This window comes from Apostichopus japonicus, chromosome 19 (assembly GCF_037975245.1).
Source record: "Apostichopus japonicus isolate 1M-3 chromosome 19, ASM3797524v1, whole genome shotgun sequence".
NCBI classification, from domain to species: Eukaryota; Metazoa; Echinodermata; class Holothuroidea; order Aspidochirotida; family Stichopodidae; genus Apostichopus; species Apostichopus japonicus.
This window is the reverse complement of record NC_092579.1, coordinates 4,069,851-4,084,997: the sequence shown is the minus strand read 5'-3', so window position 1 is coordinate 4,084,997 and position 15,147 is coordinate 4,069,851. Positions and strand designations below refer to the sequence as shown.

The 15,147-nt window shown below is 37.2% G+C and overlaps 1 protein-coding gene across 2 annotated transcripts in view; it reads left to right on the top strand.

Moving 5' to 3' along the window:
• Positions 1 to 15,147, top strand: part of LOC139959958 (regulator of G-protein signaling 11-like) — an 85,431-nt gene that overhangs the window by 52,379 nt on the left and 17,905 nt on the right. For both annotated transcript variants that reach the window (XM_071957911.1, XM_071957910.1), the window contains exons 8-13: positions 8,256 to 8,354; positions 9,419 to 9,480; positions 12,223 to 12,336; positions 13,107 to 13,310; positions 13,972 to 14,190; positions 14,888 to 15,085. In XM_071957911.1, coding sequence (XP_071814012.1) covers positions 8,256 to 8,354; positions 9,419 to 9,480; positions 12,223 to 12,336; positions 13,107 to 13,310; positions 13,972 to 14,190; positions 14,888 to 15,085 — 896 coding nt within the window. The remainder of the gene's footprint in view (positions 1 to 8,255; positions 8,355 to 9,418; positions 9,481 to 12,222; positions 12,337 to 13,106; positions 13,311 to 13,971; positions 14,191 to 14,887; positions 15,086 to 15,147) is intronic.

Below are 15,147 nucleotides of genomic sequence, written 5' to 3'. Positions count from 1 at the left end.
CTAAAGTAATATTATAAATGATAGATTAGAAAATGCCGTCCCCTATAAAGTGATTCCACAAAAAAACCTGTGAACCTACAGTAGAAACCTTATAATTACACAGCGAATGGCATGTGCTTTAATCGTACTGCGGTATGTATAGCTTTGGAACTAAATATTGCAAACTGTTGTGAAGATCCATTTGATGGCATTGCTTCCACCTGTCCTCGTAAGCACTCCTCTATTAGTCACTTTGATATGATTCGACTAACTGAATAGAAACCCACACGGGTGGGGAGGGGGTGGGGGGGGGTGATGAAAGCTAGCAGACCATTGATCAGGTACATGAAAAGTTTTTGTAATGTTAAAACGACTGCACTGATGATAATGGGTTCTCCTGCATGATAGAGGGCGCTGTCATAATGGTGCTCACTATGCTTACTGTTGGCAGATCTGCAGTAGACCAAAGTAAAAGATTGCGTGAAGACATGTACCGGCTTGTGAACCTGCTGGGTGTGGGAACTTGTATACCTTGTACCTGCTGAGTGATTGATGTAGTTCAATATTTCACATGTATAATTTTGCCGAACAAAACCGTGTGTTGGGACACACTACTTGATGTGCTTGAAATAGTTAATAGTTTGTCTTGAAATTTTGGACGTATGTTTCAAATGATCTATTCTTCAGTAAGTTGAACAAACTCGTATACAACTAATGGTCAACCTGTGATACTGCCTTGCTACTTAATTAAACTTATACCATCAGCTTGTCAAGTTTCATAGAACTAGATAGTCCTGACTGATATTACAGCATCCTCTGAAAGGTTAGAACTGAGCCTTATTTATGAGTGGAAGGACAATTTTTCTCAGCCCCAAGTTGTTTGGAGCCCTGACAATGTGTGAATATTGAACACATTGATAAAATGGCTGTAATTGTTAAATTTTATTTAACTTCTTAATAATTTTTTTGTTTTTCATTTTTTCCCAAAAGGACATGACAAAGGTGTTTATATAAGGTTGCATTCGTCAAATAATAACATCAGTTCACCTATTAATTAAAACAATCAACGAGACAAATGTTTGCTAATTCTATTGTTGTCAATGTATTAAAATTTGAACGCCTCATGATACCAGCACGATGCGTTCAGTGGCAAACACGATGAACAAACAATCGAGCTAATGATCTGTGTTGTCTATACAACTTTCATCTGTATCCAATCTTGTGGATGATTTACTAAAATGGATGTAAATTGCTGCTTTTAGAGTCAATAGCAAGCAAATGTTGCAGTATCGTCTGTCTAAAAATGAGACCTTAACGGAGCACTGACTGACTCGTCTCTCTTTTCAATAAACAGTTAGAGTGTTTTACATAAACTTCCACTTGCAGCCCAGCTGGCGATGGTGTCCACGGTTCATCTCATCAAAGTGTAGAGACTGGAATTTATCTTGTTCCCATCGGTCATTGAGATATATGATCCTTTCTGATCAAAAATACAGAAGATTAATAACATTTATACTTTGCTCTTTATTTGTCTAGTGACATATTTCCCTAAAACTACTTTAAAGAGACTAAAATATGGAAATAAAACCGAAAACCCACACATCGTCTTCGCAGGTAATATGAATAAATTTCAAAATCTGATACCTTAGCAACGTAACAAGCTATCAAGATAAGTGGTGTCGAACCAGTGTCTCTATGTCTACTTGTTATTTTGAAATCTTAGATTTCTTTATTTATGAATTATTATTGTAAAGATCATCAGAATTGACCTGTAAATGTTAGTATTTAAAAAAAATTTACTAGAAGTTTTCAAACCATCTTTGCTGTTGGTATTACATTGCCAAGTTACTTCCACAGATTGAGGAGTGCTAAAATTAGAGAATTAAGTGTTTCTGTGAGCAAAATAAAAATACTTTTGAGGGTAGTAGTACTAATCTTGATGATCATGTTGGAGAATGAGTGACCATTATTAGATTTTCTAGCATATCTAGCATATTTAGTGCCAATACCGATGACTTTTCAGCAATGAAACAACCAGTCATTAGTATCAATGGCAGAATTTTTTTATTTTTTAGTAAATCATCCATGGTCATGAAAACAAAATATGACTTTCATCTATAAGCCATTGCAATTTACCACCATTGTTATAAGGGGATTTTAATTTATTTTATTAACATCTAAAAGTATGACTTTCTCTGTAGTCTTTTCGTTTAAATTATGTAGGTCACATACAGAGACGAGAGGTACAATACTTAATATAGAGTTTTGTCTGTGAATATATAGCCACATTTAGAAATTTATCTGAACTTGTAGTGTGGGACTTGACCAAATACTATACAGGGATAAAACTCTTAAGGTTCTTCAATTCGATATTCAAATGAAGTCTTTTAAATGAGAAATATATTTCTTTTGTTTAATTCATTTCCTTAAATTACCATTAAAACATAAAGAAATAGATTGTGCTAGACTGAATTATTCATAGCAATGCATTGACAATAATTGTGTTTGCTATGTTGTGCCCATATGTGCAGGCTTCTTAACGTGATGGAATACATAATTTATACCCAGGAAAATTTATATGCCTGATATCTAATGGTCCCAATTTGAAATTCATGAACCATAAAGTCAATTTCCACTTCCTTTGCACGTGCGACTCATGGTTTTGATTAAGTGCAACTTTTTAATTCCTTGCTGGAGGCTGAAGAAAGCTCTGCAATGGTGATGATGTGTGTGTGTGGGTGCGTTTGTTTTGTATTCTGACCGAGGACTTGAACAAAAGAATTCCAGGTCCTCGGTTGTGATTTCTAAAGAATCACCAAGTCCTCGGAAGAATTCTATTGTATGGGGTATTGTTAAGGTTAGGGTACCTGGATTTGAACAATGGAAAATACAATGGGGTCCTCGGTCTGAATGTAATACAAACATGTGTGTGCGTGTCAACACCGTAACTCATAAGAACCCTAGTGTATAGTATAAGAACCCTAGTGTTTTCTGTGAAGTTCAATGGTCATTTGGGGTCAACAGAGTCAAAATCTGGAAACTTTGTAAACACATTAATGACATCTAATGGTCATTTTGAAGTTCACGAACAGAAAAGTCAATTTTCACTTCCTTTGCACAATTGATGGTTTTTCTTGAGTACACTTTTCATGATTGGTGAAGCTATTCACATGTGGCTATGGCTTAGATATGTTGTAAAGGAAGAGCCTGTACGTATGAGGAAGGGTGATATATAAAAGCCAACCATTTTGGATGAAGAGAAAAAAAGGGAAAATGTAATTTGGTTGTCACGTTGTTTGCAAGGTAGTGCGATATATCTTGCAATTGCATGTTGCCACACTGATGTACTGTCTTTTAGATCTATACTAATGAAGCGGATGGCGGGGGAAATTACCGGGTTTGGGGTTCTACGCTTCGAACTCATAAGTTATCAATGAGGATGCAAGAGTTTTCTTGCGTTGAAACAATGGCTGACTTTTTATTACAAAACTCTACAATGATATGAAAATATACAAATGAAGAAATCATGATACATGACAGTATACAGTAAATGGCTAAGTAACGGACTTTTTACTCTTAATTAAAACTATCCTGACTCAGGGAAAAAAACCTTTACTCAAATACTATGAAATACTATGTAATATGCACAGTACCTATGCCCAATCTGCGAAATACCAATAACAGAACTCTATCTGTACCATAAATACTAAATCCACGTAATATTAATATAACGTAGCACTCATACAATACTTTTAAAAAAATGTATAAAGTGTATAAAGAACAATGTAAAATGAACATAATGATATAATCTGCATAAATAATACAATATGTTTGCCAACAGGCGATGAATTTTAACACCTTCGTAATGGTCAGCCTAGGGCAACACATGCCAGCTGCAACACATTATAGGCCTTTTCACCTAAACTGTTCCTAGACAGCAGGGATTTCCCCCTCCTGCACCCACAAACTCTCAAGAGACTTGTCACTCTATAGCTATCCAGAACGGCTAAGATTAAGAGGACAAGCTCTGAGACAACTCTATAGTAACAAAAGTAAAACAATTATGTTCAAGATACAAAATACGAATACGAATACGTATACGCTCTTTACACTGCGAGCTGTACAATACTCAAATACAGGTACAATAATCATCTTACTCAACTGTCAATACAGTACAATACACGTAACTGTTAATAACTCTCTGTAACTTAAACCCAACCTAACCGGTACTGTCACTCTGCAGTATAAAGGTATGCAATACTATACACCCACGTGCTAAACGATAAACAATACGCACGCTATAAACCCATAGGACCAAGGTCCAAAACACTAAAATACTAAATACTAAACGGGTGCATACAACAAAATTTCACTTTACTACACTAACAACGTTACGGGGACACAAAGCAAACCAGATGCAGTTTGAGAGGAGCTCAAGAATGCTGCCTTGATCTCCATCTTCTGTTCTAGTTCTAACCTTTATCTTGGGGCAATTTTACTCAGTTAATTGCCCTTGATAACAATATTATAAAAGCAAGCAACAACAAAGCCATTTTCACTGTTTCTGTAAATTCTCAAAGTTTTGTCTGGGAAAAACAAATTCAAATTCAAATTAAGCAGCCATGAATTTATCTGACATGACATTTGCCATTTTAAAGCAGTTATAGAATTGTTAATAATGGCTGTGGAAGTAAGTTAAATGCCAAACCCCTGTCCAGGCGGGTCTTATGTAAATCCTTCAATGGCCGCTGAGGGCATATATATGGTATATTGCATATATAAAGGCCATATAGTAGTCCTTTCTCGGTACACAAAAGATAATCCCTTTCACCATCATAAACCTGGGTGGAAGAGATGTGTGAGACAATAAAAACATTCCCCAAAAGCTAAGCAAATATCTTTTTGGTTTTTTGTTAATTTTCAATTTGGGAGACTTCAGACTTTTCATATTCCTCTGTAAGTCAGATGTGAAATATTGAGCAAGTCTAAAAGTAGGATTTTTTTTTTTTCAGAAGTGGTGAAAAATTGTGAAAAAATTATAGGCTTGCCATTGTTATGTTCATTGCGCAGAGTGTAATTGCTTGTGTCTGCTTGTCATTCAGTACGTCTGAAATATTTATAAGCAAAGTGTCTAAAATTGGGTAATATTGTTCAGTAGTTATTTACATCAAATTTTACTCTCAAAGATGAATATTAATGGCATTGAAGACTCGCCCCAAACCGCGTGCGGCCATCTGAAAAAGTTAACTTTCTGTTGCTTGCAAGTGACGTTTTGTTCGTGTCGCTACAAAATGAAGACAGAAATGAAACGTGATACCTTAATTGTTATCTTTAGCTGGACCTGAGATGTCCATTGCTGTATCGTTTGTATACTGTGCTGTGGGTATTGACCGCAGCTGTATGCACTGACTGTACACTAGTGTCTAATTACCGACGGTAGCAAGCTGTGTGTGTATTTTCTGGGATCGATGGTGGTGTGTCACTTCTGTTACACCTCATTTGAAACTAGGTCAAATTACCGACATTAGACGTTTCTTTTTGCGTGAGTCTTCCTACCATTTACTGAAAAGAAAGCTGAAAGAGAATTTCAAAGTCTCTATTAAGATTCCACTTAATTTCTGGTAAAATTATGACATCACATGCATTGTTACGGTGTAAAACTCATTTAAGTCACCCTTACACAAAGTTGTTGGTAGTAATATACCCTGGCACAAATGGACCGTGTCATTTTGAGAAGCTGTCAATTGTTTACGTCACCGATAATGATGGCGAAGATGCAGAATTTAAAAACAAGGGTGTGGCCCTGAGCTCATTGAAACCAACTCTCCAAATTGGGGCTTTTTGCGAATATCCTCCCAAGAAGAAGAAACAAGTAATGAACGTCAAATGGTACATCCTTAAAACATATTTATACCACAGACGTTTGTGTGAGGTTAGCGAGGAAGATAAGCACCTTCTCTCCCCCTTCCCCTCCCCCTACCCCATGTAATACAGGGCTTCATATAGTGATTAAAGATATGGTTTATTGGCTCCAATTATAGCAAGCTATAGCTAAGAAAGTGTTGTAATTACGTAAACGACCTGTCACTGTCGTAAATCGACCTCAGGCTCTACAATTAGCCTGCATAGCTTCTTAACACTATATGGTTCTTTGTGTAAACACTGTGTGGAAACATGTTCATGTCTACAGTGTAGTTAATCATACAGCGGTCACACAAAGACCCTCCTACAAGAAAAAATATGTGGCAGGCGTTGCAGACTTGGGCCTTGTTCACAATTAAGAACTCAAACATACTTCCAAGTCCACAAGGGCGATTAATTTCCTTAGTGTGAACGCTCTGGTACTCGTACTTCAAGTCAATGTGTGGTTTTAACAATAATCCTCTTTTCGGGGTTTCTTCAATCCCTCTTGAGTTCTTACTAAATGTAATGGTGACCCAAGATTTCCGGTCAAGTTATACAATATCCGCTTCATCCAGTTGCAATTTGGCAGGTATTTTTGAACGTGCAGTTGGCCTATGGCACAGATCTATCAGTGTACAGATCAGAGAGGCATATACCTACGTTTTGTTTGTTTGTTCAAGTATCAGACTGTTGCCTTTCTTAGCCGAAACACTTCCTAACAACACTATACATGAACCCATTCATTTTCTTTGCACCAATTTGACCAACACTGCAGAAAAGTCACCATTAAGGTTGTGACACTAAAACAAACTGAATGACAGTCAACTTAAATCTAATAAACTTTAATTCATTGTACGCCAAACTCACAGCTTTTTGAAGAGGCCAAAATCGGTAATTTTATGTTTATTGGAATCGGATTTTGGAATCGGTTGCTACGGCAGTTACTAAAAGGCTAAAACCATTAGGTATGGCCTAGCCTATGACGAAGTTACATTAGCCTACGCATAGACCTTACTCTTTAGACCTGACATTAAATGCCTGCGATGTTGGATTAGCCTCAAATATGACATCAGCAGTAAAACAGTGACTTGTTCGCTCATCCATTTGAAGGGTTTGTAAGAATTCGAATCTGGGTTAACATGTAACGTTATATAGTGGTACGGATTGGTTTGATATTTGAATACAGTATACTGTTTAGATGCGCAATGATTGCATGTTCCTGCGCAGTGGTGTACTGCAAACCACAGGGAAATGTAAACAGCTAATTTGACCTTATCACGCCTGCGCAATATATTAATCTTGCTTGCGGACTTAATATGAAACTCACTGGATCTCAAATGTGAACGCATCTTGTTCTTAATTGACAATCCTCCTCGCGGACTTAATATCAATAATCGCTGTTGCGTTCTTAAATGTGAACGAGGCCTAACTGGTAAAAAAAGGGTAATTTTACGACCCAATTAGGCAGGCCGATTACGTAATATCAAGAAACTTTTCCATGATAGCGTGTTATAGTTGGGGTCTATACAGCAGGCCTTTAAAGGCATTGAAGACTCGCCCCAAACCGCGTGCGGCCATCTGAAAAAGTTAACTTTCTGTTGCTTGCAAGTTACGTTTTGTTCGTGTCGCTACAAAATGCAGACAGTACAGTAATGAAACGTGATACCTTGCTATCTTGAACTGGACCTGAGATGTCCATCGCTGTAGTGTTTGTACACTGTGCTGTATACTGACTGCATGTACGCTAGTGTCTAATTACTGACTGTAGCAAGCTGTGTGTGTATTTTCTGGGATCGATGGTGGTACAGTCTAACACTTCTGTTACACCTCATTCGAAGTTAGGTCAGATTACCGGCATTAGATGTTTCTTTTTGCGCTAATCTTCACACCCTTTAATTGTCACAGTTGTTTGTGACCCCCGAGATTGGGATTATGAACTGCAAGATCCACCTGTGTATTGTTGTATATTGTTGGTGTTTATTTGGTAATATAAATCATGGATCTGTATTTCGACTAGATGTTTAACGTGAGAACAACATAGAATTGATAGCCCCAGTGCACTCAGGGTATATGTCTGAACACAGCAAGACTTCAGCCCATCAATTACCCAAGTCAAATCGCTCGTCCTTGAAATTTATTGAATAAAAATCCTGTCTTTCCATTGGTCGTATTTAATAGGTTTTCTTAAATTCACACCTGTTTTTTCTTTATCCTCTTTTTTATTCAGTTTTCTGGGGTTCAAAAAGAGGTTAATGAGATTGTTATTGTCACTTCTGATCCAAAATTTGTGCTAATATATATCAAGTCAATTAATTAGTATGGCAATAGTTCATTCTATTGGGAAACCTTTCAAATTTTGTCTTTCCACACAGCCTGGATATAAGAGTGCATTGGAGACTGATATACGACGGAAGAACTCTTACACATACCCTATGCATACAGACAGTTCTATAGAGGCAAGCAGAAAAAAGGTAATGTATGGTACCTAAAGATATAATCTGTCCCTTGATGTAACACCAGAAATTATTGTATTACAGTAGACCTCTCTTCCCATCTCCCCCTTCCCCCCCCCCCCCCCCCCCGCCAAGAAAGAAGTAACTTTGATGATAAATTTGTTGATGATATTCAAAACTAAAGAGTCATTATAGTTTGATTAATCAATTTAATTTAAGATATCAAAAGCAAGAGTAGAAATTAAAAATTTTTTTTTATAGAAAGTTTACATGTTTTAATTGTTCATAAACCGTCATTGGTTGCAAAACATCTAGCACGCATGGTGTCATTATGAGCAATAATCGATTGTTTTTGGTAAAATTGTTGCTGTAAAAATGTTGCTTAAAGCCTTTATGTGCATTCCATTTGTAATGAACACATACAAACTGTTGCCTCTCACGAGGGCCTATTATCATCTCGTTTACTTTTTGTCAGTTATACTTCCCTAAAAACACATTCTTATGATGAAGTCTTCCTTTCCATGGGAATTACCCGTAATTTTGCAAACAATATAATAGAATGCATCCTATGTTTGCCAGCTGGCAATATTTGGAAGACATGGTTATCTTGCAACAAAAAAAGTACCTTTGACATTTGGGTATAATCTTATACATTGTCAGTACAACCGTCATAAATATGCTAGAAAATCAAATACTGGTCACTCGCATTCAAATTTCAACAAACAATTTCACCGCCAAGATCAAACCATTTTCACTTGTTTACAAACGGAATTATTGAATTTAATACTTCGTAGTTTCCAAGAAAAGTTTTAACAGCTACGTGAAAGCCTCCAGGGAAACACTTGTTATAAAATTTTGAAAGCAATTTTAAGCATTGTAAAACTTTTGTGGCCATGCATGCTGGTGACTTTTATTAATTGCAATTATCCTAAGGACTGCCGACGACCTTCCCTCTTCCGCGAGAATTGAAGGCTGTAATTGCATCGATGAAATAAAAGTCACGGACCGAACTTCTCCATATTCGAAATGGACATGCTATGAGTTCACAAAGTTATCACAAATGTCAATTACTTCCTTGCCAGGTGCTTTTTCTCCAACGAAGGCTGCAGACATTAACGATGAAATCGTCAAAGGCAATCGAAAGGTAAATTTGTCAAATCTCATCTTTCATTTTTTTTTTTTCCATTCTTCCGCTTTGTCTTGAAATTTAGAATTTAGTTGGATTTTAATCTCGTCACATTGAAAACATACATGCTCAATGTGGAGATTTAATTCTTAGGGACAAGAGACATTAAAGATCTTCAGTTTCTGCACACAAATTATGCTAGTCAAGTGACGGTCACTGCGTATGGCTCCAATTTCAACAGGGCATTTTATTACCATGCACCCTCAAAAGTATTTTTTTTTTCCACACTGAAATATGTAATTGTCTAATTTAACACTCTTTAATGCCTTACACAAACTTGGAGATGCAGAACGTCCAGGAACGAAGTAAATTTTAAAACTTGTGGAACGTTTTAAGCGTGCTTAAATTTAGGGTCAATACGGATACGTACCTTTTGAGGATCTCCAGAATGTTGAATAATGCGGAACGATTTCTTTCAGATTTCAGGCATCAACCCTCATACTGCAAACCCTAAATATAGTTTCTCTCACTGGAACAATTATTTGATTCTTTGATTTTAATAACACGTCTCTTCAGTGTCCAGGGAATAACTAGGAGGGTCACAGCATCCAGAAGTTGACTATTTGGAAACTTGTAGCAAATTTTTGGAAGACAGAAATAGGACACTCTACTGGTGACCCTGAAGTACAGCCTAGTGTTGCATGTACCATCTCAAAAATCTGACAAAATGTTTGAAATATTGGTTTATAATATATCAGGACAAATGTCTACCATTGGAATCACAGTTTCCACTGAGCATTCAAATAACATCAAACAATTTTTTTCTTCTAATGGAAAAGAGGAAAAAAGTCTGCTCAGTGGTTACACAGTATTCAAAGTACTGTGGCATCTTACTGGTAACCCACTCAGCAGTAAGGAAAATGTTATAAATTTAGCGATTGCCACCATGCAACTAAGGGTCGTATACTTTAGGCGGTAGAGCCCTCTGCTTTAACCCAGAGGTAACTGGCTTCAAAATCCTAATTTAGCCATCAATTTATTTGTTCTTTTCCATCGTGTAAACTTTCCCAGTCAGCTTTTTCGTTATTCATTCACTTGTATAAGTTATTTTTGCAAATAAATTTTACATTACGGCCACACTGTGAGTTGTACCAGCTTGCCAGCCGTATTGTGTCAATTCTGTACACAAGCGGATTCTATGATTTCCAAGAAGGGAATAATTAACTCAATAAGAAGATTACTTTTCTTATTACAACATTGTATTATGTGCAAAAGCCCTAGTCTTGAACTTTGCATCAAATTTCCGCAGCGAAAACAAGGTCAGATATCTACACAAGATGTCCTCATGGCTATAGATATGCATATGAAGGGCAAATTACTCCTCGTTAGCGATTCTCAGTAACGTCATCTAACGGGAGTTGTAAATTTAAAACCTAATTTTGGTCTCCATTATTGTGAAACCTAAGTTTATACGTAGGGCTGTCAAAGACAGAGTCGGTGGATGTGCGAATCAGATGTGAAGGAATTAAAATGAATGAGTACTCTCGTAGCAGAAGTAACCAGATAAAGTGGATCGCTAATATTCAAAGTTTGCAGACTTCCAAAGAAATCGGAAATCGATTAAACGTTTAATATTTGCAGGAATAGTATAATCTGCATAGAAATTGGGAGATAATGTGATCTTGTTGGTGGCCAAGGCTCGGCCTCGGGGTATTTTGCCATAAAACTCTGAAAGCTGTGAAGCATAAGTAGGTGAGGTGTCTTCAAGGTAGAATTGTTAATGATGGCACTAGAGTTGTCAAAGTAAATAATAGATGGCTCAAGTTCAAATTCACATTTTACTTAATACAGTATGTGCTAGAATTTACAACAAAAGATACTGCAGTCTGAAACGTGAATTTGAATGTAATGTGATGTGATGTGGAATTAGCACTACTGTAGGATTCTTGTTTTACCAACCAGTCAATTAATAATGGTCCTTCAGTGACACCACAGTTGATGATATTAGCTGATTTGATTTTAGTCCAATCATTCAACAAAATGCCCATTCACTGTAGTTTTGTTGAATTGTTTTTGCCGAATTTCCAACAGATCAAAATTAAAAAGCATTTTTATGCGGGTGGGTATGATGATCAGGAACAACATTTTTCAAGATTTGGGGGTTAAAGAACGCTGTTCATGTTGTCGTTTTTATTTCTGTTTTGTTGGTGGTGGGGGGGGAGGGAATTATTATTGTCAAGACTGATACTAAAAAAACACCAACGGAAAAAGATGAAATTAATTGTCTGAACTAGACTATTTCTTTTTTAAATAATAAATAAAAAAATCCAGTTTTTAAAATTAAATGTTAAAATTTCTTTGGCACTTGCTTAATGCTAATATGAAAGAGGGTGTAGTCTGTACATCTGTGTAGACTGCAGACTTTATATTGAAGATAATACCAAGGATTAGGCTTGGGCATCGCAATCGAAGTAAACATACAATCATGAAACATGATAATCCCACAAGGACACAAGTGGTTCTCTATTCAGTTCTTTGAAGTGCAGGGTTATTCGATCGATCAGTGTCTCTCAGAACAAATTAATTTGTGAGACTGCAAAGTGCTGATAAAAGTAACTGAATGCTGTCCAGATTTGTAATCTTTTCAGGTACAATCTCCTTTTGCCCTAAATTTGGCTCCCGCCTAGACCTAGGAGTCAAACGTTACACGTGTTTTACGGGGTCTGATGTGATTAACCGCATTTCTTATCTTTGTCCCAGTTTAATGAAGCATTGTAGCAGATATGCTGAGCACGATCCAATGGTGTCCGGAGCGCAACCCAGCAATCCGTGGATCAGCGATGACATCACATTGTGGACTTTAAACACTACACTGTGAGTGTTAGAGTAATTAGTAAGAGAGCTACACACGTCCATAGGCTGACCGATGCAGGAGTTTAGATAACAGCATTGATCGTATGTGAAGTGCAATAGGTCCCTCAAGGTCCTTCAGCGTTTAATCACTGAGATGTGCAAACAGACAGTCAGAGAGGCAAAAGGAAGTCTAAGGGTTAAAACTGTCCTGTAACATCTGATCTGATAAAAGACCAAAATTTATTCAAACAGTGGGGAGGGAGATGTGGGGTAAGAAAGGATAGGGGAGATGCAGAGTGGGGTGGGGGGGGGAGGTTGGAGCAACCAAGGCCTACTAAGAAAATTTATTTTTCTTTTGCTTTAATCAATCCTCTTTCCCTCTTCTCTGTTTCTATGAAGTTTTGAAATAGTTTTTTCAACCATATTTATACTTTGTTCATTGCATAAAAGACGTAAATACAACTTCAGAAGTATTTCAAGGAATCGCCTCTTCTTATGCTTGATGTGTTCATTTTCTATTTTGATATGGTTATACACCTTGATATGTATATTTGCTAGTACGACTTGTATCGAAAAAGACGAGAAATATTTAACTGCGACATCAACCTGTCTGACATTTTACATCTTTGAATGAACAATACGGGTTGGAAATTTGCCTTTAATAACTCCTAGCGCCTACAGCGTAAACCTTTTTTTAAAACCTACTGTTTTTAACAATAGACCTATGTAGCTATCCTCACAATTTCACAGAGCTAGTTTTATTCCTTATTCCTTTTAATTTACTGCGGCAGGGTTGAAACGCCCACAGAGCGAAGGATATGCAGGTGGTCAATTAGTCTCAAGGAATTACTGGCCGATTCTACGGGGAGACACGAATTTTCAAAGTTTCTTCAGAAAGAATTCAGCGACGAGAATATTGCCTTCTGGGAGGAATGCGAGCGTCTGAAGTGCGCCCCCCAGTCATCAATACCAGAGCTTGTGCATAGTATCCACAGGTGAGCAACACAATGCATAAAGGTCATCATCGATATTTGCTACAAAATTTTTGGCATCCTAAAATATGCTAGAATTTTCCAGTCCAACATCATTCCCTAATGTAGTGGAGAAGTGAAATATGACTGTTTAGCTTTATACTACTTTTAGTCTTTCTAGAATATTTTGTTGGGGTGGGAATGCAGATAATGTTAGAGATATGAAACATGGAATTTAACCAAGTAATAAGTATTGATTCACCATAAAATCTTGGCTGGGTGGATGACAGGGAAATTGTGAGATATGGGAAGCTGTGCCTCATGGGTAGGGTAACTTATTTTCACTGTGAGTGTGACAGATGTAAATAACTTAGATTAATGTGAGATGAGAAAGTGGGATGGGGAGGTGCACGGTTAGGATGGCGGGGGGGGGGGGGGAATTATCTTGTTAACAATTTTCCTCAGAACATTATGCCGTTTGTGGACACTAACAGAGACACATATGTAAATTTCAATATATAGACATTTTGGTTACTTGGTCAGGGCTTCATAGATATGCCAAACAAATGCTAGATCAAAATTTGGCCGTTGCATAAACACATTGCTGGACTTATAATAAATGGGACATAAATTCATGGTTTATCCGTTTTATGGTCCTCTCGCACTCTTTGTTTGCCTCTTGTAGAAATTACCTCGCCCCTGGAGCTCCGAGCCAGATTAACATCGACGGTCAAACGACTGACATGACCCAACAGTGCCTAAGGAATCCCAGCCGCTTTGCCTTTGAGGCGGCTCAATTCCAGATTTTACTACTTATGCAAAAGGATAGTTATCCCCGGTTCCTTCGATCCGACCACTACAAGGAACTTCTCAGTAGAGCAATGCGGGCTAATCCTAAGAAAAAGTCAGTACTAACAATTTAGGAGGTTTTTTATTCTTTTTTTTCTTAAGACAAATATGTACACTATGTAAGCTCTCTGAGCCTACAGTATACTAACACAACAGATGTGCTAGGCCTAGCCTAATTTGCATATAACTAACCTTTTAGTGACATTCATTATTGCTATGGAGTGCTTCAGCCAATTCCCTTGCTATTTGTACCATTTTGTAAAAGCAACTATAATTCATAGAAGTCCATTCCCCAAAAATTCAATCTTTTTACAGGATGTAGTTAAATGAGAATACAGCTTGTGCAATAGGGTAGTATATTGTATGTATGTATGTGTGCGTGTGTGTATGTCTGTTTGATAAACATATTATACATGAATGTGGGTAAGGATCGATACAGACTATGAGAGAAATCTAGCATTAATATAAATATCTTTGTCGAACTGAATTCTACAAGAGCAAAGTGTGGAGAACTGGCGCACGAACATCAACTTAGTCTAAGAACAAAGAAGCATTTGTGTGTATGACTCAGGAGAAAAAAATTACTACGAAAGAACAAAAAAAAAACAGAACCACAGAATCGGCATCAAGCTTTCTTAAACAAAAACCTTAAAGGGAATCTGTTCCATATACTACTACAAGCTGCCTTTAAATTCTTCAAGAAATGTCAACATTTATCTCAATTTTTAAAACTTTTTTCTTTCTATTCATAGGTTTTTTGCTTTTGGTTACCCCTTCCTCCGTAATGCCAAGGTTGCCCCTGACCTTTCACCTTTTGCGATGAGGACGAAGGACGAGGAAGCAGAAGAGGAGCATGGATACGTTACCAACGGGGGTGGTCTTACCAACGGAGGTGGTCTTACCCACTCCCTCAGCGTCAGCAACCTTAAGGAACTGGAACTCGCCCACTTGTGAGTTTCTCTTAAAGGCATTGAAGACTTGCCCCAAACCGTTTGCAGCCATCTGAACAAGT